This window comes from Macaca mulatta, chromosome 13, assembly GCF_049350105.2.
Source record: "Macaca mulatta isolate MMU2019108-1 chromosome 13, T2T-MMU8v2.0, whole genome shotgun sequence".
Classification (NCBI taxonomy): Eukaryota; Metazoa; Chordata; class Mammalia; order Primates; family Cercopithecidae; genus Macaca; species Macaca mulatta.
Genome location: NC_133418.1, coordinates 87,688,910 through 87,710,500, shown reverse-complemented (window position 1 = coordinate 87,710,500; position 21,591 = coordinate 87,688,910). Strand labels below are relative to the sequence as shown.

The 21,591-nt window shown below is 38.8% G+C and overlaps 2 protein-coding genes across 8 annotated transcripts in view; one reads left to right on the top strand and one right to left on the bottom strand.

Moving 5' to 3' along the window:
* Positions 1-62: 62 nt before the first annotated feature.
* On the top strand, positions 63-16,182 carry NDUFAF7 (NADH:ubiquinone oxidoreductase complex assembly factor 7). Of its 2 annotated transcripts, XM_015112115.3 has the most exons (10): positions 63-161; positions 506-669; positions 4,189-4,269; positions 5,543-5,653; positions 9,363-9,576; positions 10,410-10,468; positions 11,634-11,744; positions 13,791-13,934; positions 15,212-15,385; positions 15,882-16,182. In XM_015112115.3, exons 1-10 carry the CDS (start codon positions 107-109, stop codon positions 16,095-16,097), a joined length of 1,329 nt encoding a protein of 442 aa, XP_014967601.2. In that variant the 5' UTR covers positions 63-106; the 3' UTR covers positions 16,098-16,182. The 2 variants fall into 2 exon arrangements, with proteins under 2 accessions (XP_014967601.2, XP_077815847.1); XM_077959721.1 differs by lacking the exon at positions 4,189-4,269.
* A 1,968-nt stretch (positions 16,183-18,150) lies between these two features.
* Positions 18,151-21,591, bottom strand: part of PRKD3 (protein kinase D3) — a 78,085-nt gene continuing 74,644 nt past the window's right edge. For 5 of the 6 annotated variants that reach the window (XM_015112086.3, XM_015112090.3, XM_015112088.3 and 2 more), the window contains one exon: positions 18,151-20,976. In XM_015112086.3, coding sequence (XP_014967572.1) covers positions 20,803-20,976 — 174 coding nt within the window. In that variant the 3' untranslated portion in view covers positions 18,151-20,802. 6 annotated transcript variants of the gene reach the window in all.

The following is a 21,591-nucleotide window of genomic DNA, read 5'->3' as shown; positions in this document are numbered from 1 at the left end:
CCGCTCTGCCCGTGACGTAATTCCGGCCGGGGGGTTGGGGCGTCTTCTCCCGGAAATAGCCTAAGCCTCAGCTCCTGGCGGAGAGAGCCGGCCTGCGAATTTCAGCATGACTGTTCTGGTGAGGTCAGGTGTGGGGCCGCTGTGTGCCGTGGCGCGTGCAGGTAAGCGTCAGTCCCCTCGAAGCCCTGTTGCCTTGGAAACCGCGTGGGGTGCCTTCCTCAGCTCTTCAGTTGAGGTACCGGGGAATTAAGGGCTCAGGGGCTCACTTCCACCTTGAAGGTGCCCTGGGCTGGAAACGGGTCCGGCGCAAACGCGATAGGGCTGCGTAGTCGTGGGCAAGTGCGTGCTGTCTCTGCGCCCCGGGGGCGTGCAAAGCACAGTAGCCCGAGGTCTGCGGTAGGGTGAGGTTAAGGGTTTACGAAGCTGCTTTGAAAACGCTCAGGCGGCTTGCGTTCGTGAATGTTAAGATTTATCACGGGGTTTGTTTGATTTGTGTTTTTCACAGCCATTCCTTCTATTTGGAGAGGGAAATACTTCAGCTCCGGGAATGAACCTGCAGAAAACAACCCGGTGACGCCGATGCTGCGGCATCTTATGTACAAAATAAAGTCTACTGGTCCCATCACTGTGGCCGAGTACATGAAGGAGGTGTTGACTAATCCAGCCAAGGTATGGTCGGGTAGCCCGAGGACTAGGCCCTCTCTAGCCGATTTGCGAGGTGCGAGCCAGGAGGGAGAAGCCCGAAGGTCCTCAGCCCAGGCAGTGGGGGTGCCTGCCAGGGGAAGAGCCATTTCTGAGGACCTGGGGACAGATAATCTGTCAGTTGGGCAGGGCTGGCTCACATCAGAGGCAGGGCCAATAAACAGGAGAGGACACGGTCCAAGGGTGTTTAGGAGACAGAATGTAGCTGATTGGATTTATGATGCGGGAAGGATGACTTTCCTACTTGGCTGATGGTAGGTGGTGTGGATTATTGCTCTGGGAGAAGGAATGTAGGAGGAAGGATGGAGAGTTCAGGCTGGTATATGAATCTGAAGTGTTGTAGGACTCTAAGGTGGAAATCTCCAACAGGCATCTGGAAATAGGAATTACTGCCTGAAAAGTTGCCTTGTTGGAGTGGCCTCAGCTGGCACTGGAGAGATGTGCTGGGTTTTCTCACATGTGCAGTTGAGAATGCAGTCTGGGTCTGCACTGTTCTAAGATTAGGCACAGTCACAGCTTTCTGACCCACGTTTCCTTGTCTGTTCTATAGAGCCATTTGGTGAAAGCCTGTAGTCCTTTATTTTAGAATATTTCACCTTTTGCTGGGTTGAAATATGACCTCTGTGGAATTCTGGGGTTGATTTGGCCATTGCTGTTGGATATGGTGGCGTGACTCCAGTGTCGAGGTTTACCCAAGGCCGGTATCTTTCTTTCAATGCTGGTGGGCAAGGCTGCAAGATAGGTGGCTTAGACTAGTGTGGTGGTACTAGAAATAGAAGAGGGTGGTTTAGAAAAGGACTGACAGGATTTGCCGATGGATTGAGTGATGCAACGGAGGAATCAAGGCTGATTCGTAGTTTTGGCTTGAGCAGTTAGGTGGTGACGGCACCTTTTATTGAGATTAAGACAGACAGGACCGGGTTTGGAGGAGTGCTGGGGAGAGGGCCTACACCAGGAGCTGCATTTTATACATATTTTGTTAGCAATGACATCCAGGTGGAGATAGAAAGTAGGCAATTGGCTGTAAGAGTCTGGCGTTCAGGGCCGGACATGGTGGCTCACGCCTGTAATCCCAGCACTTTGGGAGGCCAAGGCGGGTGGATCACGAGGTCAGGAGTTTGAGACCAGCCTGACCAACATGGTGAAACCCCCTCTCTACTAAAAATACAAAAATTATTGGGTGTGGTGGCGGGTGCCTGTAATCCCCGCTAGTCAGGAGGCAGGGGAATCACTTGAACCCAGGAGCAGAGGTTGCCGTGAGCCGACATCACGCCATTGCACTCCAGCCTGGGCAACAGAGTGAGACTCTGTCTCAAAAAAAGAAGAAAACAAAAAAAGAGCCTGGAGTTCAGAAGAAAGACTGGGCAGGCATATATACATTTGCTCATCATCAGCATGTAGGTGATATTGAAAGCCAAGGAACCAAGGAGAATGTACTGAGAGAAAGGAAGGTTTCCCAGCATTGAGACTTGGGGTAACTCTAAAATTTAGAGGCTCTTAACCTAGGAACCCTTTAATAGAAATCAGGGGTTTCATGAACCTGGATGGAAAAAAATTACACCTTTATTTTCACTAACTTTCAACTGAAATTTAGCATTTCTTCAATTATGAACATACGCAGCAACCAGTAGCATCAGCAATACTTGTGAATTTGTCGTCTGTGGAAATCATTGGTATTTCCTTATCACAATACAGTGATCACAGGCATCTCAGAATTTCATCATGCTCATCCTTACTTCAAAATTTTGTTAATTATTGGGTCTTTCGCTTGATTATGGGCTTTTTTGTTTGTTTGCTTTTTGAGATAGAGTCTCATTCTGTCACCCAGGCTGGAGTGCAGTAGTGCGATCTCGGCTCACTGCAGCCTCTGCCTACCAGTTTCAAAGGATTCTTGTGCCTCAGCCTCCCGAGTAGCTGGGATTACAGGTGTATGCTTCCATGCCCAGCTAGGTTTTTTGTATTTTCAGTGGAGATGGGGTTTTGCCTTGTCGGCCAGGCTGGTCTTGAACTCCTGGCCTCATGTGATCCGCCTGTCTCGGCCTCCCAAAATGCTGGAATTACAGGTGTGAGCCACTGTGCCCGGCCTGATTATGTTTTTTTAAATACGCTAGTAAAGAAGTGTATATATCACATTTTTAAAAACATTTGATACACATTTTTCAGATATTTCTTTGTGGTTCTGTGCGTTTAAAAACACTCTGTGAAGGGGTCTATAGGCTTCACTGGACTACCACAGTGGTTCATAACACAAAAAAGGGCAAATACCCCTATCATGTTTCTTTATGAATGGAACTAGAAAGCCTAGAAGGAGAGATGTTGTATGGTGTGAGAAATTTTTTTTAAAGATGGGAGTGAGTTGATTTATTTTGAATGCTGAAAGGGGAAAGTTGAAGGTGGAAGAGAGAGGGGGACGGCTAAATGGACCCAGGGGAGTTGTATGAGGAATGGCAATCCGGAGCACAGGCGGAGGGATTAGGTTTGGAGAAGGGGAGAAGCGGAATGTGTTTCATTCTTGAGTCCCCAGAAACAAATGGGATTAGGTGGAGGCCAAGGTGGGGTTGGGAAGCTGAGGCAGTTGTATTCTATAACATTTTTAAATTCTGCAGTGAGACTGGGGCCCATGTCATCTGAAGTAAGGTGGTAGAATAGGAGCTTCAGAAGCCTAGGACATTTTTAACACAATTCTTGAGTGTTTCTTGAAGGTTAGGCATCATATTAAAACCTGGGATATGAAGATAGATAAGGCATGTTCTTCTGCAAACAACTAGACTTTGTGGTGAAAAACATAGACAAATAAGCTCAGAAAAGGTGGTACTGGATTTGGTGTTAGGTTGGAGGGCTGGAGGAGGTCAGCTAGGTGGTGTATGAGCAGATTCAGAGGATGAGTATAAGACTGCCAGGGAGAGATGAAAAGGGAGAAGGGTAAGGATTTGCGATGGCATGGATATCTGGACAAGCAAGACTAAAAACAAAAACAAAAACAAAAAAAACTCACCTTTTTCTGGAGATGCAATAGTCATACAGAAAAGTTCATAAATCACAAGTTTACAGCTCCATGAATTTTCCCAAAGGAAATGCTCCCATGTAACCAGCACCCAGATCAAGAAACAGATCATCACCAGCAGGCAGGGCCCATATGTGAGACGGAAAGTGTTAGAATTCGGAGAGGAGGCTGGAGGAGTAGGCGGGGTCTTGCTGTGTCGGCTGTGGGAGCTGGGAGGGGAGGAAGGGTCTGGCATGCAGAGGTGGATGTTACATGACTTCTGCATTTATGGTCAAGGTGTAATTGTTTTTCTACCAGTTTTGTAAAATGACTGCTACTTTCTAAAATTTGGATAAAGACACCACGTTTCCCTTGCTTGTTTAGAGGAGAGCTTTCTTACTAAATAATTATTTCACTTTTACATTATTTAAGATTTTGGAGGGGTATTTTAAAAGGCTTATTTGAAAATTAATTTTGTTTCTCCATTTTCTCTTTTTACTCAGGGTTATTATGTGTACCGTGACATGCTAGGCAAACAAGGAGATTTCATTACTTCACCTGAAATAAGTCAGATCTTTGGGGAGGTAATGTCCAATGTAAAGTATGAATGAAGCTAATATAAACATTTGAGAACAGATCAAATGTTTGTTTGTACAGATCAAATGTATTGTTCTGTAGTAGTGTTCTACAGCTTCTTTTGTGATTCATCAAAAGTTTTAACTTTATAGTAGTTGATGTACTGAGGCAATAGAGAGGCAGTAGAGGGGAGGAAAATGGTAGAGTATTTGAAAAGTTTATACTCCACTGTAGGAAGGGAAATGGAGAGATAAGAGGGACAAAGAGAAAGAGAAGGAAGGGAGGGGGTCATAAAGAGGACAGAAAAAGGAGAATCAGATGAAATAAGAGAATGGAAGAAGGAAGAGAGACAAAAGGAAAGGCGAGGAAAGAGGTAGAGTGCCCAGGAAGGAAGAGAGAAAAGATAAAAAAGAGCATTGAAGAATCAGTGGAATTAAGATAAACTCTAAAGCTGCCAGTCATGATTTTAACCATAGTTACTGTAAAAGTCTTCTTTTGTTTATCTAAAACTCTATAGCCAGAGTTTTGCTCTTATTGCCCAGGCTGGAGTGCAATGGTGCGATCTTGGCTCATTGCAACCTCCGCTTCCCGGGTTCAAGCGATTCTCCTGCCTCAGCCTCCTGAGTAGCTGGGATTACAGGCATGTGCCACCACTCCTGGCTAATTTTGTATTTTTAGTAGAGACGGGGTTTCTCCATGTTGGTCAGGCTGGCCTCGAACTCCCGATCTCAGGTGATCCACCCGCCTTGGCCTCCTGAAGTGCTGGGATTACAGGCATGAGCCACCACACCCGGCCAAATCTTCCTTTAATAAACAGAATTCTAGTTCATTTCCACTAAGTACTTTCTATGAATTTAGAAATAGGAAATAGTGTATAAGAGGAAGTAGAATGTGGGTATTGAAAAATATTAGGTTATTATCAGAGTCATGTAATTGTTTAAATCATATGAATATGAAGAAATGGCATAATCACATTTCATCTGTTTATTTGCTTTCAAATAGTAATACTTTTCTGGTAGTGATATCCTGTTATCTATGTCATGGGACCTTTTATAGCAGAGGCTGCCTTTTTTTTTCCTGTTAATCTTCCTAAATGGTATATGTTATAGTCCCAGGAAGTTCCTATGTGTACATGTATGTATGTATTAAATAACATACATATGGCTGTACACATTTTGCTTTTTGGCATATAGTGCCTATTTATGTGGAATTTTATATTGTGGTATACTTTTATACTTTATGGTACCTTAATATGTGTTTTTTTTGTTTTCCTTGTCACAGCTACTAGGGATATGGTTCATTAGTGAATGGATGGCCACTGGAAAAAGCACAGCTTTCCAGCTGGTGGAACTGGGCCCAGGTAGGGGAACCCTCGTGGGAGATATTTTGAGGGTAGGTAATAAAAGAATGTCTTTAAGTTTCATGTAAGTGAATTTTAGTACTTCTGAGTGTGCAAACCGCGTTGATTTCATTGGTTTTCAGTTCCTTAATCTCATATTTCTCAGCTAAAATATAATGTCAGAATAATGTAATCAGTCATTACTGTTGTCTGTAAGCTTAAAAAATGGAGGCGAGGGGGAGAAGAATATGAAAGCTAAAAATAGGAAACATTTAGAAGACATTATGGGAAAGTGTATTTGTTTTCTCAGGAAGCAAAGTTTTTAATTATATAAAAAGTTTAGGCCAGGCGTGGTAGCTCGTACCTGTAATCCTAGCACTTTGGGAGGGCAAGGTGGGCAGATCAAGAGGTCAGGAGTTTGAGACCAGCCTGACCAACATGGTGAAACCCAGTCTCTGCTAAAAGTACAAAAATTAGCTATGCGTGGTGGCGCGTACCTGTAATCCAGCTACTCAGGAGGCTGAGGCGGGAGAATCGCTTGAACCCAGGAGGCAGAGGTTGCAGTGAGCCGAGATCGTGCCATTGCACTCCAGCCTGGTGACAGAGCGAGACTCTGTCTCAAAAAAAAAGAAAAAAAAGTTTAGGATGGGCACAGTGGCTCATGCATGTAGTCCTAGCACTTTGGGAGACCAAGGTGGGAGGATTGTTTGAGGCCAAGAGTTCAAGACCAACCTGGCCAACAAAGCAAGACTTCGTCTCTTTTTATATTTAAAAAAAAAAAAAAAAGAAGATGTAAAGAAAAAGATTAATAATTTCATTTCTTACATTTAAATTAAGAACTTCTTGCTCTACAAATAAACTAGCAACTTTTTGTTCTTCAAAGACCCCATTAGGAGAGTGATTAGACAAACCACAGAGTGGGAGAAGTTATTTGTGACATGTAACCAACAGAGAACTAGTAGTTAGAATATTTAAAGAACTCCCTTAAGTCAATAAGAAGACAGATAACTTGAGAAAAATCACGCCAAAGATGTGAACAAGTCCATTCATAAAAGAGGAAAATACAAACGACTAAAAAAGCAAAACAAAAATATTAGTCTTACTGGTAGTCAGGGAGATGAAAATTAAAATCACAACGAGATACCACTGTAACCCTCGCCAGATTAGAAAGAAAGCTAATAGTCTGTCAACACCAAGTATTGTGCAGATGCAGATATGTGGAACAATGGGAACTGTCATATACTGCTTGTAAGAGTATAATTTAGTACATCCTTTTTTTATTTTGTTTGAGACGGAGCCTTGGTTTGTCTCTCAGGCTGGAGTGCAGTGGTACGATCTTGGCTCACTGCAACCTCGGCCTCCCAGGTTCAAGTGATTCTTGTGCCTCAGCCTCCTGAGTAGCTGGGATAATAGACGTGGACCACCACACCCGGCTAATTTTTGTATTTTAGTAGAGAAGGGGTTTTACCATGCTGGCCAGGCTGATCTTGAACTCTTGGCTTCAAGTGGCCCACCTGCCTTGGCCTCCCAGAACGCTGGGATTACAGGCGTTAGCCACCGCACCCAGCCTTGTACAACCATTTCGAAAAGCTATTGGCCGTTATCTGTTAACATCAAAGTTGCTGATATTGTATGACCCAGCAATTTTACTGCTAGTGATTTACCCTAGAGAAACTAGTGTGTATGTGTACCAGGAGACACATACAAGAAGATAGCAGCATTGAATAAAAGAGCAGAAAACTGAAACAGCACAAATGCCTATCAGGTGGGTAAATGAATCAATTAATTGTGGTACAGTCATACAGTGGAATACGAAGTATTGCAAGAATGCGTGAAATCACAGCGGAATATAACAGTATTCAACATGAAACAAGACGTGTGAAAGTAGCAGTTTGCAAAAGAGTTCATATCATATGATTATATAAAATCCAAAAAATAGTCAACATTAAACAATATATATTTGGTGATAAAAATATATTTAGCAACATTTATAAAGAAAAGTCAGGGTATTATTAACTGAAGATTCAGAATGGTGGCGACTTCTGAGGGTACAGGGAGTCCACAGGGGCTTTAGAGAGAAGGTCATGTCCCATTTCTTTAACCAGATGGTGGCTATTCTCTCCTGTATCATTCTTGCTATCAGTCTATGTACTATTTTATAAAACCATTAAAAAGGAGGACAGTTGTTTATAGTACCTGATAAGTAAGAGTGTTTATTAAACTTTTGTAGTTTCTAGTATTTCAGAACTCAATAGTCTTTTTGAGTGTATTTTTTATGTACCTGGCAATTCAATGTAAAAAAAAACAAACATAGCTGGGTGCAGTGGCCCATGCCTGTAATCCCAGCACTTTGGGAGTCCAAGGCTCCCAAAGTTCACGATCAGCCTGGGTAACAGGGTGAAACTCCATCTCTACAAAAAGTACAAAAATTAGCCAGGCGTGGTAGCACGCATCTGTGGTCGAAGAAGTCGGGGGGCTAAGGTGGGAGGATTGCTCGAGCCCAGGAGGTTGAGGCTGCAGTGAGCTGTGATCATGCCTCTGAGTGACAAAGTGGGACCCTGTCTCAAAAAAAAAAAAAAAGAAACACCAACACATACTCAATATAAATTTAAATTTCTTGATGCTTTATGGTTTTTGCTTTAAATTAGAAATTGAAGGATTTAAAAAATATATAAACATATGACAAATGAGAATCTTGGTTATTTGGGTGAAGAAAGAAAACAAAATCATGAATTTAAATGTCCAGGGCTCTATTTTATGTTTTTCAGCAAGGTCATTTGAATATCAAATATTTAATAAGGACCTCAAATCATATTTTCATGTTCAAGTACTTTAAAAGTCAATTCCAGAGCCCTTAAAATGTATGAAGGATGCTTTTCCAGACTGAGTCATAAGAACTCCTAAAAAGCCAAAGAATTTAAAGGGTTGTAAAGCAAATAGCCAGAGAAGTATCAGACCTGTTTTATTTTCGATGTTACCTTCTGAAGGAATTTCGCCTGTGATGTTTTTCCATTTGTATTTTGATCTCAAAACTAAATTTGGAAAAATCATCTTGTTCATATTATCAGTCTGGATATGCATATTCATATCTCAAAAGTATTAATTGGAGGCAGATCACCAGTAAAAATTAAATTCAAATGAAAAATAATGTTGATATACTTTATGCTTTTACTATTGAATTTTTAGCCTTAAAAGATTGGTAAAATATTAGTATTTTCATTTTTCCCTTGATGTTTACAACAGTGAAAAAATATATAGCTAAATATAGATTGAAAATGTGGCAGACCCCTGAGTTAAGCAGTCGTTGTCTTTCAGATTTGGTTCTTTGAGGTTAGAGTTATCATCATCTCAAAGATGAGATTATTTCCTAGACCTAGAGACATTATCAAAGCAAGGCTCTCCCCATTTTATTTCCTTGGTCTTTTTTTAGACTCCATAATCTGAATCATTTTTATCAGATGCCAAATCTTTTATTTTCATTTGTTAATCATAATTTATCAGATGCCAAGTCTTTTATTTTCATTTGTTAATCATAATTTATCATTAGGAAACCAAATTGTGCATGGTTCATTTCTTATTTAAATTATGCTTAATAACTAATAGGTTATGATTCTTACAGACTGCTGGAGAGTGGCTTGGGTAAGGAACACACCTCTCTGAAGTATTACTTCTATTGTGACATGACTAAATCATTGATGTGAATGATTAGGAAACTAAACCTACTTAACACATTGTGTTTTTTTTTCTTCTTTTGGTATTTAGGTGTTCACTCAACTTGGATCTGTGCTGAAAAACTGTGACATTTCAGTACATCTGGTAGAGGTAAGCCAAAAATTAAGTGAGATTCAAGCATTGACACTGACTGAAGAGAAGGTCCCGTTAGAGCGAAATGCTGGATCCCCAGTGTATATGAAAGGTGTCACTAAGTCTGGGATTCCAATTTCCTGGTACCGACATCTGCACGATGTTCCAAAAGGTAATTACCTTTACGTGGATTAATGAAAGAATTTTGATCACAACCCTTACAGTAGTGATGGGACTGTAACTTTTTACAGCAATAGAACAGATTATGAGTTACTGCTACCAAGTCCCTTATCCATAGAGAGTAGCCTACTTTTTTCTAGAAAAGAGCATCATAATAGAACATAAAGTTGCCTGACTTTAAGTAGTAGTTTATTTCATGTAGTTTTGTAGAACCCAAACAAAATGTAAATCTCCGTTGTACTTTTGAGTATTTCCCTATAGCTAGGATAGCTCCGATGATGGAGCAGCCCGAGGCGGCCGGGGCTGATGGAAGCAGTGTTAGTAGGTGGGTTTAGTTCAGTTATGGAATCTTTTGAAAATCCTTACTTCCTAAAGACAAGCAAGGTGTGGGGGAACATCCGTGTACTAGTCAGGAATACTGATGAATCTTGACTCAAAGCTAAAATGGGGGTACGATCTTGGGCAAGGCATCTCAAGCCGTTCCCGGCCTCAGCCTTCTCAGGCTGAGAAACCCGATTTTATGAAAGCAAATTCCCTTCCAGCTAACAAATCTGACTTCTAATTTCCTTCGAGCCTAGTGATGGATAAAAGATGTAACTGCTATTTCAGGTATTTCCATTTTCTGACCCCATTTATATGTAAAGTAAGAGTGGTAGTAACTGTTCTTTTACGTGTTCTGCAGTGTAAGTTTTCCATGAAGAGGTAGGATTCTGTGGTGGTGATGATTATGGAGGAAGTAGGCATTTTCTTTTTTACAGTTAATGTTCAAAAGAATTAATTCCTGTAAAATGTGGAAACATTAATTCTTTTCTTCTTTTTAAATAGGATACAGCTTTTATCTTGCACATGAATTTTTTGATGTTCTTCCTGTGCATAAATTTCAGGTATTGAGGGGGGAAAAAGTCATGTCTATAATTGAATACAAAAGGTGTTGTGTTGCCAATGTTTATGGTGTTTATTCAGTATACAAATTTTACTCCTTGAGGTTATTTTTAACTATTATTTGGAATTTTGATACACATAAATAATTGGAAAGCAAAAATGAAATGTTAATGAGAATTTGTAGTTCTCCTGGGATAATTATTAAGAATTCTTAATTCTTCTGATTTGAAGAAGTAAGGGAATGAAAAATGGTAAGATGGTAACTGGCTGTGGTGCAATGAAGGATTTACTTGAGCAAATTTTTTTTTTTTAAAGAGAGAGCATATTGCTATGTTGCCCAGGCTGGTCTTGAACTCCAGGGCTCAAGTGTTCGTCCTGCTTCAGCATCCCAAGGAGCTGGGACTACAGGTGTGTGCCACTGCACCCAGCCAACCTTGGCACATTAAAAAAAAATTATAGATTAACATTTTTGGGGCCAGGCATGCTGGCTTCCACCTGAATCTCAGCACTTTGGGAGGCCGAGGTGGGTGAATCGCTTGAGGTCAGGAATTCAAGGCCAGCCTGGGCAACATGACGAAGCCCTGTGTCTACTATAAATACAAAAATTATCTGGGCTTGGTGGCAGGTGCCTGTACTTCCCAGCTACTCGGGAGGCTGAGACATGAGAATCGCTTGAACCCAGGAGGCAGAGCTTGCAATGAGCTGAGATGCACCACTGCACTCCAGCCTGGGCGACAAAGCGAGACCTTGTCTCAAAAAAAAAAAAAATAAAATAAAACTTTTCTTCATTCTTTGAGGAGATTTAAGATTCGGTGATAATGTATGTGTCCTGGTAATTTGTATGGAGAAGAGCAGCTCTCATGATTCTGTGGTAATGTGTTAGTGAAGCTTCTGGCTATTCCTCCTGAGTCTATTTCCGTTTTTTGGGTACTTTGCAAGCTGCTGATTTTATCTTCCACAGCCTCATCTCTGTTATTGTTTCTTTTGCATCGATCAGTCTACTCATTGTTCAAAGGCAATGAAGTAATGCATTAAAGTAATTTTAAATAGTGAGTGCCCTGTAAATGTTAGTTACTTATGGTAAGAGGAGAAAAAGCTATTTTTGGTAGAAGCAATGTAGAGAACAGACTTGCAAACATTTGTTTTTATGTGTTATTTTGTGTTTAGAAGACACCACAGGGATGGCGAGAAGTATTCATTGACATTGATCCACAGGTTTCTGATAAACTGAGGTTTGTTTTGGCACCTTCTGCCACCCCAGCAGAAGCCTTCATACAAGTAAGAATATGCTCTTTTAAGTTTCTTTTATTGCTCACAGAATCTTCAAAGTCTTATTTTCTGAGTCACTACTTTAGAGTTCCTTTACAGGAAGAGTTGCTAATAGCATAGGAGGTGCTTTTTATTGACAGTGAATGTGCAGAGGAGCTAGAGGCAGGAGCATGGGTTAAAATCATTTCTTAAATCTGTGACCTTAATGTGATGTAGTAAGAGAAAGTTAGTAACCGCTTACTCAGCCAAGTCTCTTACTTTCACTGTTTACCTCAGTTTCATGTCAAATGGTAATGGTATTGTCCACAGGAAGAGTTTACATCTGTGAAAACAATGTAGTACAGACTATAGTAAATTAATTAACAATAACAGCTAACGTTTGTTGAGTACTTTGTGTTACTCTGTTTTTGCATTTAATTCTCAAAGCCCTGTATTAGGTAGGTTCTATTATCTTTCTTTGGGCTAGAGCATGGCTTTTATCCCATGCTTCCACGCAGATCTCAATTTGATTCTGCCAGAATGGTAGAATTACTACTGCTTTCTGTTGATCTCAAGGAATCATCGCAAGAGCCTGTCTATCTTGGCTTGTTTAAAGGTACAAAAAATCCCTGTACTTCTCAGGAACGTCCAGGCTTCAGATTGCTTCTTTTTTTTCCGTCCTTTTCCAACTCAGAAGATGATTTTTAGTTCCTGGACCTTAACTGAGAACTTCCTACTCAGAAATTATCAGTTTTAAAAGCACAAGAGCTTTTATACTTAAATGTATGAATTAAGTTTTCTTTGTTAAGTATAAATTTAAATGTCAGACGGAACACTTGTGAACAACGGTTTTTTCATATTATGGCAACCTACCTGAATGACACATTCATAAAACCACCAAGAACTAACCTCCTGGTCCTGGGAGTTCATTAAGTTATTGACCTAATTAGTATTCACTTAGGAGGGAGGGAGTGAATTTTCCCTTTTGCTTGAATGAGATGAATGGTAATACATGTCACCTTGAAGAGTAGCCTAAGATAGTAAGAATGTCAGCATGATCAGCGTGTCCACTGATGCCTGATGAGGCTGACTTCATGGTTTTTATAGTTAAGCCACAGTAATTTCATTGCACAATTGGCTCAATGGTTTATTATATTTAATCCTCACAACAAACCTACAATATCTATAAGGAAGAAAGCAGCTCAAAAAGTTTAAGTAACTTGTCTACCAGTAAGCATAGGAAGAGCTGAGATTCAACTCCATCTGACTCTATGCCTGTTACCGTAGGCAGACATCAGGGCAGGTCATTACTGCATTTCTATAATGTGTTAGGGAGGAGCACAAGTTAATGTATGTTTTCATAATAAAGGGAAAGAAATACCACATTTTCAATCAGATCAGGAAGTAGTGAAATTTCATATATACTAGTCAGGTTGGCAAGTACTAATACTTAGTGTCATTTCGTTTTTTAAGCTAGTACACACTTATTGTGGCCCCTTAGTTAATAAGTGAACATCTTGGGGTAATAATGGTTTCAATACATTGGCACTAGTTTATAAGCTGATGTTTCTTGATGTAGGGCATATCATTGGGATACTTTCTGGCACAACAGAGGGCATGATAATATACTTGTCTAATAGGGTCTGCTTTGTGTTACTGGATTTATATGATTTGTTCTTTCAACACAATATTTTCATTGACTATGTCCTAGGCAGACAAAAATTCCTTTCCCATGCTTTCAACCTAGAGGAATATATTTATATGATTTGTGATATAAAAGTATTTTACATTAAATAAAATGATAATGCTCTAGGCCATATGGGGGGATTGGGAGGGCATTTGTCTTTTTGTAAAAGAGATTAAAATGTCTTCATAAATCAAGTGGATAGCATCAAAGAACTAAGGAGTTTTGTATAAATAAGGGAGTCAGGTGAAAAGTTGAGTGTAGAGAACATACTCATATTAAGAAAATTTATTAAAACTAAGAAATGCTCATTGAGGAAAAACCTGAAAAACCGTATGGAAGTAAGTCTTTTGAATGATGCATTTTGACTTTTGTAATGATCCCTTTACCAGCATGATGAAACAAGGGATCATGTTGAAGTGTGTCCTGATGCTGGTGTTATCATTGAGGAACTTTCTCAACGCATTGCATTAACTGGAGGTGCTGCACTGGTTGCTGATTATGGTCATGATGGAACAAAGACAGATACCTTCAGAGTATGTATAATTCAGTAACATGATTTATTAGACTTTTAGTGTTAGATCTGAAGCTCATTGAAGAGCTTTGATTTCTACAGTGCCTGGTATTATTGTATTACATTATTTTATAGTTAACATTAATTCATATTATTGTAATTCCCCTTAACCCTAGTTCTTACTCCTAACACTGAGTCTACTGTCCAGCCCTCCTTTAACAGGATCTGAACTGTTTACGTTCTTCCTTGGTTGTAGAACCTACGTTTACAAATCCAAATAATACAAATTTGCAGAATAATACAAATGGAAAGATTTTCTTCACATTCTTAAACCTTTCTATCTGTACCCTCCTTCGTTCAAGAAAAATTTTGGTACTTCTTTGCAGATTTAAACTACCTACTGTAATCATTCTAGCTTTTTCCATTATATTTTCAACATTTTTTCCCTTTCCAGATGTCTTCTTTTACACTGTTCCTAAACATCCTTTCTTAATGATCTTTGAATATGATCAATTCTGTTCAATATACTTTAATTGAAAACCATTTAACTAAATGCTCTTAGTCATTTTCTAGGTCTGTGGTTCTTAATTTCTAACTTTATTATGTCTAAAAATAACCTGGAGAGTTTGATAAAAATACTCATTCTCTAGCCTCACCTCCAGGATTCTGACTGACCAGGTCTGGTTAGAGTCAGTAATATATTCTCAGGTGATTTTTTTTTTTTAAAGTAATTTCAACTTTTATTTTAGATTTAGGGGGTACATGAGGCAGGTTTGTTATTTGTTACATGGGTATATTGCATTGACTCTGAGGTTTGGGGTACAAATGAGCCTGTCGCCCAGGTGGCAAGCATAGTACTCAGTAGGTAGATTTTCAGCCCTTGTTCCCCTCCTTCTTTCGCCCCTCTAGTAGCCAGCAGGGTTTGTTCCCATTGGTATGTTCACGTGTACCCAATTAGCTCTTACTGAGAGAAGTGAGATGTACGTGTGGTATTTGGTTTTGTCCCTGCATTAATTCACTGAGGATAATGGCCTCCAGCTATGTCTATGTTGCTGAAAAGGACATGATCTGATTTTTAATGGCTGTGTAGTAGTTTGTGGTGTATCTCAGGTGATTCTGACACATGGTTGATGCATATACTTCGTAAAACACTGCCTAGGTGTTCCCTAAGAGAATTAATGAAAGCTCTATTCCATCACCTCAAGCATTAATGTAAATATTAAATAACTTTAATATGATAGCATCTCTTTAATCTTAATAACCATAAAAGGGCAAAAATCTGATTTCTTTATGTTCAAGGGGTTTTGTGGCCACAAGCTTCATGATGTCTTAATTGCCCCAGGAACAGCAGATCTAACAGCTGATGTGGACTTCAGTTATTTACGAAGAATGGCACAGGGAAAAGTAGCCTCTCTGGGCCCAATAAAACAACACACATTTTTAAAAAATATGGGTATTGATGTCCGGCTGAAGGTAAGGTTTATTTTATTTCACTGTTATTAAGTACTTTAATTTCATAGTATTGCAAAAATTAAATCGTATGTTCACCTGGCCTTAATGCTCTTACAGTTAGCCAATCCTTGGTATTCCAGCCTTTTCAGGTAGTATAGGATTTAGTAACTAGTCTGGTAAGTTTCATGCATCTCCATGTGAGGTAGCATTAAGACTCCCAAATAGTGTTTTTGTTAAGAAAACTGCGTTTATGGGTATGAATTTTCTAACTGTTCTTCCGAGGACACCTAAACCTTACTGTAGATCAAACCCCCTGGGATATTTGTTAAAAATGCAAATCCTTATGTTTCACACCAACCTACATTTTTAATAAGTATGCTATGATTCTCAGGCAGGTAATCAGAAGTCACGTTTTGAGCGGTGCTTTATTGGAATATTTGAGAGTCATTAGTATTGCTGCATGTAACTAGGAATTCTGTCTTCTGGTTAATTTTGCTAAGAATTTTTTTCCTTTCAGGTTCTTTTAGATAAATCAAATGAGCCATCAGTGAGGCAGCAGTTACTTCAAGGATATGATATGTTAATGAATCCAAAGAAGATGGGAGAGAGATTTAACTTTTTTGCCTTGCTACCTCATGAGAGACTTGAAGGTGGAAGACATCAGAGGAATGCACGTCAGTCAAAACCCTTTGCATCCCTTGTAGCTGGGTTTAGTGAACTTGCTTGGCAGTGATATTTCAGCTTGGACATTTTCCCCTTCAGTCGGCCCAAGAAATCAAAATAAAGGAAACACATTTCATACACTGCAGGTAACAAAAGTGAAAGTATTTTATCTTTTCACAGCAAGAACAGTCCATTTTATATATAATACAACCAAAATTATAGAACTTTTAGGGTTGTGACTGGCTTTCGTGCAAATGTCTGCTCAAGCTAATAAGTTATTGTGAGACTGAGTTTCCTTTAACTTATAAAGCTAGTTGCCATATTTCTATTTTATTTTAAAAAGTAAACATGGGGCCGGGCGCAGTGGCTCATGCCTATAATCCCAGCACTTTGGGAGGCTGAGGTGGGCATATCACCTGAGGTCAGCAGTTTGAGACCAGCCTGACCAAAATGGAGAAATCCCGTCTCTACTAAAAATACAAAACTAGCCGGGCATGGTGGTACATGCTTGTAATCCCAGTTTACTCAGGGAGGCTGAGGCAGGAGAATCACTTGAACCTGGGAGGTGGAGGTTGTGGTGCGCTGAGATGGTGCCACTGCACTCCAGCCTGAGCAACAATAGCGAAACTCCCTCTCAAAAAAAAAGTAAACATGGGCAGTGATTGGTTTAATAAAAACTGGAAACAGACTAAATGGCTATTCATAGGAAACTGATAAAATATATGTTATTTTTAAAAATGAGCTACAGCAGTATGTTCTGACATAGAAAACTCTCTAAGATTTAGTAAGTGAAAAAAAGTAGGATGCAAGAGTTTTTATAGTTGATTCCATTTTTGTTGAAGGAGAAAAGCTATCTACAAGTAATTTCATAGAAACGAATAGCCTAGTGTACACTGGTTTTCTGTGATATGTACTTGCATACAAAGTTAAGGAATGAATGCACAATTTTCCCAATTTGGAAGTGAGTTTGAGGGGCAGGGAGTGGCTGGGTATTTAAATTTTTTACATTGTGCATCTGTTAATTTTTAAAAAAATTATAAAGGTCACAGCAAGAAACAGTAAACCTTGACATGTAGTTCAAATATGAGTTGGAGACCAGCCTGGCCAACATGGTGAAACCCCGTCTCTACTAAAAATCGTGGTGGTGGGCGCCTGTAATCCCAGCTACTCAGGAGGCTGAGGCAGGACAATCTCTTGAACCCGGGAGGCAGAGGTACACACACACACACATCTCTTGAACCCGGGAGGCAGAGGTACACCCCCCACCCCAGGAGGAATAATTTTCAGACAAATGGCAAGTTTCAGTTCTGTATTATGTGTTTTCATTTTTTGGTTTTTAGAAGCTTTGTGTTAATACTGGAAACACGGACTTAGAGAATTATTAAATTAGCAACACAGATTTACAAGGGAGATTATTAAATTAGCAACACAGATTTACAAGGGAGATTAAAGGAAAGGAATACTTGCCATATGTCTTGAATTTACGGCTTAACTGTATCAGAAGTTCATTGGCGGAGTGATGAACTGTTGCTTTTTATTGCTGCTTCTGCTTAACAGGAGTAGCATTCTATCCACACTACATGGCATGTCATGGAGGCTTTGAATGTGGCCCAACACAAATTTGTAAGCTTTCTTAAAACATTATGAGATTTTGTTTGGCAATTTTTTTTTAAGCTCATTAGCTATCATTAGTGTTGGTGTATTTTATGTTTGGTGCAAGACAGTTCTTCCAATGTGGCTAGATTAGATACCCCTGCACTAAAATAAAGGAAGACGGAGGACTTGCTTTTCAGATGCTGCCCAGCCTTGGGTCACTCCTAGTCGTTCTTATTCTATATTCCTGTATTTGTTTTCTTTTTTCAAAGACTTGGGAGAATTTTTGAAAGATGAAAACATCCATAGTTCGCTCCTCTCAGAGATGTTAAAGTTTTTATAATTAAGGGGCTAGAGTCAGGTAATACTTTATATCTTCACACCTAGAAAGTTTGATATTAGGTTTTTAACTTTTTAAAGCCTTCTGGTAGTATAACAGTTGGATATTTTGGTGGTAGTTCCTGAAAAAGTTATAGTTACAATTACTCCAAACTTTACAAGAAATGAGACCTTTAGATAATCACCTCAAATTTAGTATAAAATTATGAAATGAGCTTTTTTTTTATTTTTGGCAGGTTAAAAAAAAAATCAGTGTTTTTAAATATAGCATTAGTTCCATTTACAAATACTGTTTCCAAAATAGTGCTTTTACCAAGGTCTAGTAAAATAACACAACCAGATAAAACTTTTCTTTGGATACTTCTACTAGAAATAGGCTCAGGTTTTCACATGGAAAAGTATGGTGATAGGAAATACATTTTATTATCAAGCTTCCAGTATATTTACAAAAAGTTGGATGTAACCAAAAAAATATAAAAATGTACTGAACAGTCACTATAGACTACTTTGTACATTATCAAATGTTTCTAGCAATTACTTCTTATACAAACACGACTTAAGGACAAAACGTTATGCAGGTTATACAGTATCTGGAGTAATTATTCAACTCCAGATTCTCTGACGGTGCCTTTACAAAATTTTTAGAAAATTTCTTAGGCATTTAGCAACAAATACGAAGAGTGCAATTAATTTCATGGCTTGTAAAGTTTGATTATGTAAGTATAGCAAACAAACATCATTCCAGTTAATTTTCACCTTACGTAGTAAAACCACAGTAGAGTGACTGCCTAGCGACTCAGAATTATTCCATTTTGTGTGTGTTGATATAAACAGACTTTGGTGAAACTGGGAAGTCATCCTCTTATCACAGGGAAAATAACATTTCTAAAAATTTTTTTTTTGAAAATTAATTTGGTTTAATCTTTGAAGCTTCTATAGAAGGACAAATGACCAAGAGGGAAATGTGTCCTGGAGGTATTTATGGGTAGAGAGTATAGCATAATGGTTGGGAGGGCTAAGGGTAAGATTAGAGCCATACTACTGGTGTCAAATACATATACTAACTGTTTGAAATTTGGCAGTAGGTTAATCTCCCCTTGCCTCAGTTTTCTTATCTTTAAGATGGAGCTCATAATGACTTAACATTATGGCTGTTGTGAGGGTAAACTAAAACATAAAATAACTTAGAACACAGGAGCACTGCATACTGTTTGCTACTATTCTTTCGAGGCTATTTTTAGTCTAGATAGGAAACTAGCTTCAGGGATCTCGAAAGGCTGCTTCTCAGTCTGTTCTTATACAAGAACACTTTTTTTTGCTACCTCAAATTCGGTGGGCAATGATAGTTAACACTTTCCTAGTTTTCAGTTTATTTGACTACATTCATATGTATCTGATCTTCACAACACTGTGACAAAGGTAGAGGCAAGAATGATAATATTCATTTTACAGACTGAGGAACTGCAGACAGACCTGCCATCTGTCCAGGCCAACATAACAAACAAGTAGTGGATCCAAGACTTGAGAAAGAGTTTTGCTCTTACTCTTGTTAGAGTGGAGAAGGAAAATAATAATAATAATAAAAAGGTTTACAATGATTACTGAGAAATGAAGAAATAAAAAGCCACTGTTTCTTAGAAGTAGATGGTCCCACATCTTAAACTCTCTTTGGGGAAGACATTTAAAAATAGTTTTTAAACACCTGGCTGCTGGAGCTGAAATGTAAAAAGAAGTCTTCATTCTTTAATTTGCTGCGTTGATAATATAGCCCCAGCCTTATAAACTGTTTCATGCCCCACTCCTACCCATCCACCCAAACTGCTTAAAATAATTGATTTTAAAACACTCCAGATACCCGCAAAGCCCGATAGGCTGGGGGAAGGAGAAAAAAGGATACTGTTTGCTATACAGTAACTGTAGTATTAACTGACCCTGCTAAAAAGCAGAAATTACTGGCTGAACCCTAGGTAAAGATAAATTGTGTAAAGCTGAGATCTGCACCTGCTGAATGCTGGAATCCAGTACTTGCATCCGGATGGTGTCAGAATACATATTTAGCAGCAGAGTGGAGCTATGAAAAGACGTAAAACTCAGCACTTAGACCAGCAGTACTCTTCCTTTTGTAACATCATTAGTCCCTAATTATCTTAGAAGCTGTTGCAACATACAGAAGGTGACAATCCTTATGTTGTACAGAACATATTCAGAGTAGCAGAGCAACTCCAAAAAGGTTAGGAATCACTACTTTGGAGTCTTGATTGACCTAAAAAAGAAAGGTGAAACAGCCCAGTGCTCTCTTTCTAGGCATCTAAGAAAAACCCTTCAATGCCTCTATGCTGGGTTAAACCAATGTTAAAAGTCCTTGTAGTAACATCACATAATGGTAGCCTCATAGTTCTCTCTTAAATACAAGCATGTTGAGTAACCAATTTTGTAAGTCTTGTATAAATTTAGCCAAGCTATATAGTAACTGGATGCTAGCTTGCCTTGTTTTTGCTTAAAACAAAACATATACATATATATATATAAAAACAGGAAAGGAAAGACAAATTAAGTGGTCCTATTGTATTAAAGTGAAGGATTAAGAAAAAATACAAAACCAGTTATTGCTTAGGCTAAAGAAGTTTATAAAAAGTTTCACCTTGATTCAATTATGACTTCTTATTATTCAGTTTCCTGCCTGTACCTACTCATTATGAACTACAGTACTGGTGTCACTGATTCCTTATCATATTTCCTCTTATCTTTGCATCCCTGCAGATGACAACCTACAGAGAACAAGTTACATAGCAAAATATCAGTCCATAAAATGAAATCCTTCCTTATTTAGGTTAGCTCAATGATTAAGGATCTTCTTCCATATCATCTGGATTAGGAGCCATAATGAAGTGCTTTGGGTATACAAGGTTATGTGTGTATGCATGTACTTCCCAGCGAGCGTCATCACTTTCATGTGTAATGTAACGTTCTCCAATGCGAGTTTCAAATTCTCTAAGGTCAAGCCAGGTCTGATAGTCCTAGGAGAAAATGAAATTGTAATGATGAAACATAAAAGAAACAAAATACTGTCAACTTGGTTTTTTTGTTTTGGTTTGGTTTGGTTTAGTGCCCTCGTCAAATAATTGACAGGCCCTACTCATAAGTATCTACTATATACTAAGTTCTACTTGTGATATTTTAAATGAGCAATTTAAAGAAATTTTTCAAACACAATCTCCAATGAATGAAAGTAACTAATTTCTGAAGTTTAAAAAAAATTGCTTCAAGCTTCTTAGGTGGCTAAGAATAATCACTAAAACATTTTGCTCTATACAACACGAGGCCTAAACCTTATTCCTCAAAGTAGGGGAAAGTGCTTGGATGCTTATTAGGATAATTTAGTAAATGGTAGACTAGATTACATTTATTTTAAAGCTAATTCTACCTCTCACTCCCTTTAAAATAGTTCTAAAGCTTCCCTCCTTACTCTGAAGTTTGGAGGGTATCTTTTGATAAATCTATAAAGTAACTTTGGGAGAGTTAAGCCAAATATTTTAAATGGCATTTTAAAAAAATCTCTTCAATGCAAAAATAAACCCTTCAGTGGACATTTAAAATAAATTTGATAAATTAATATGTCATGCTAATCTTAC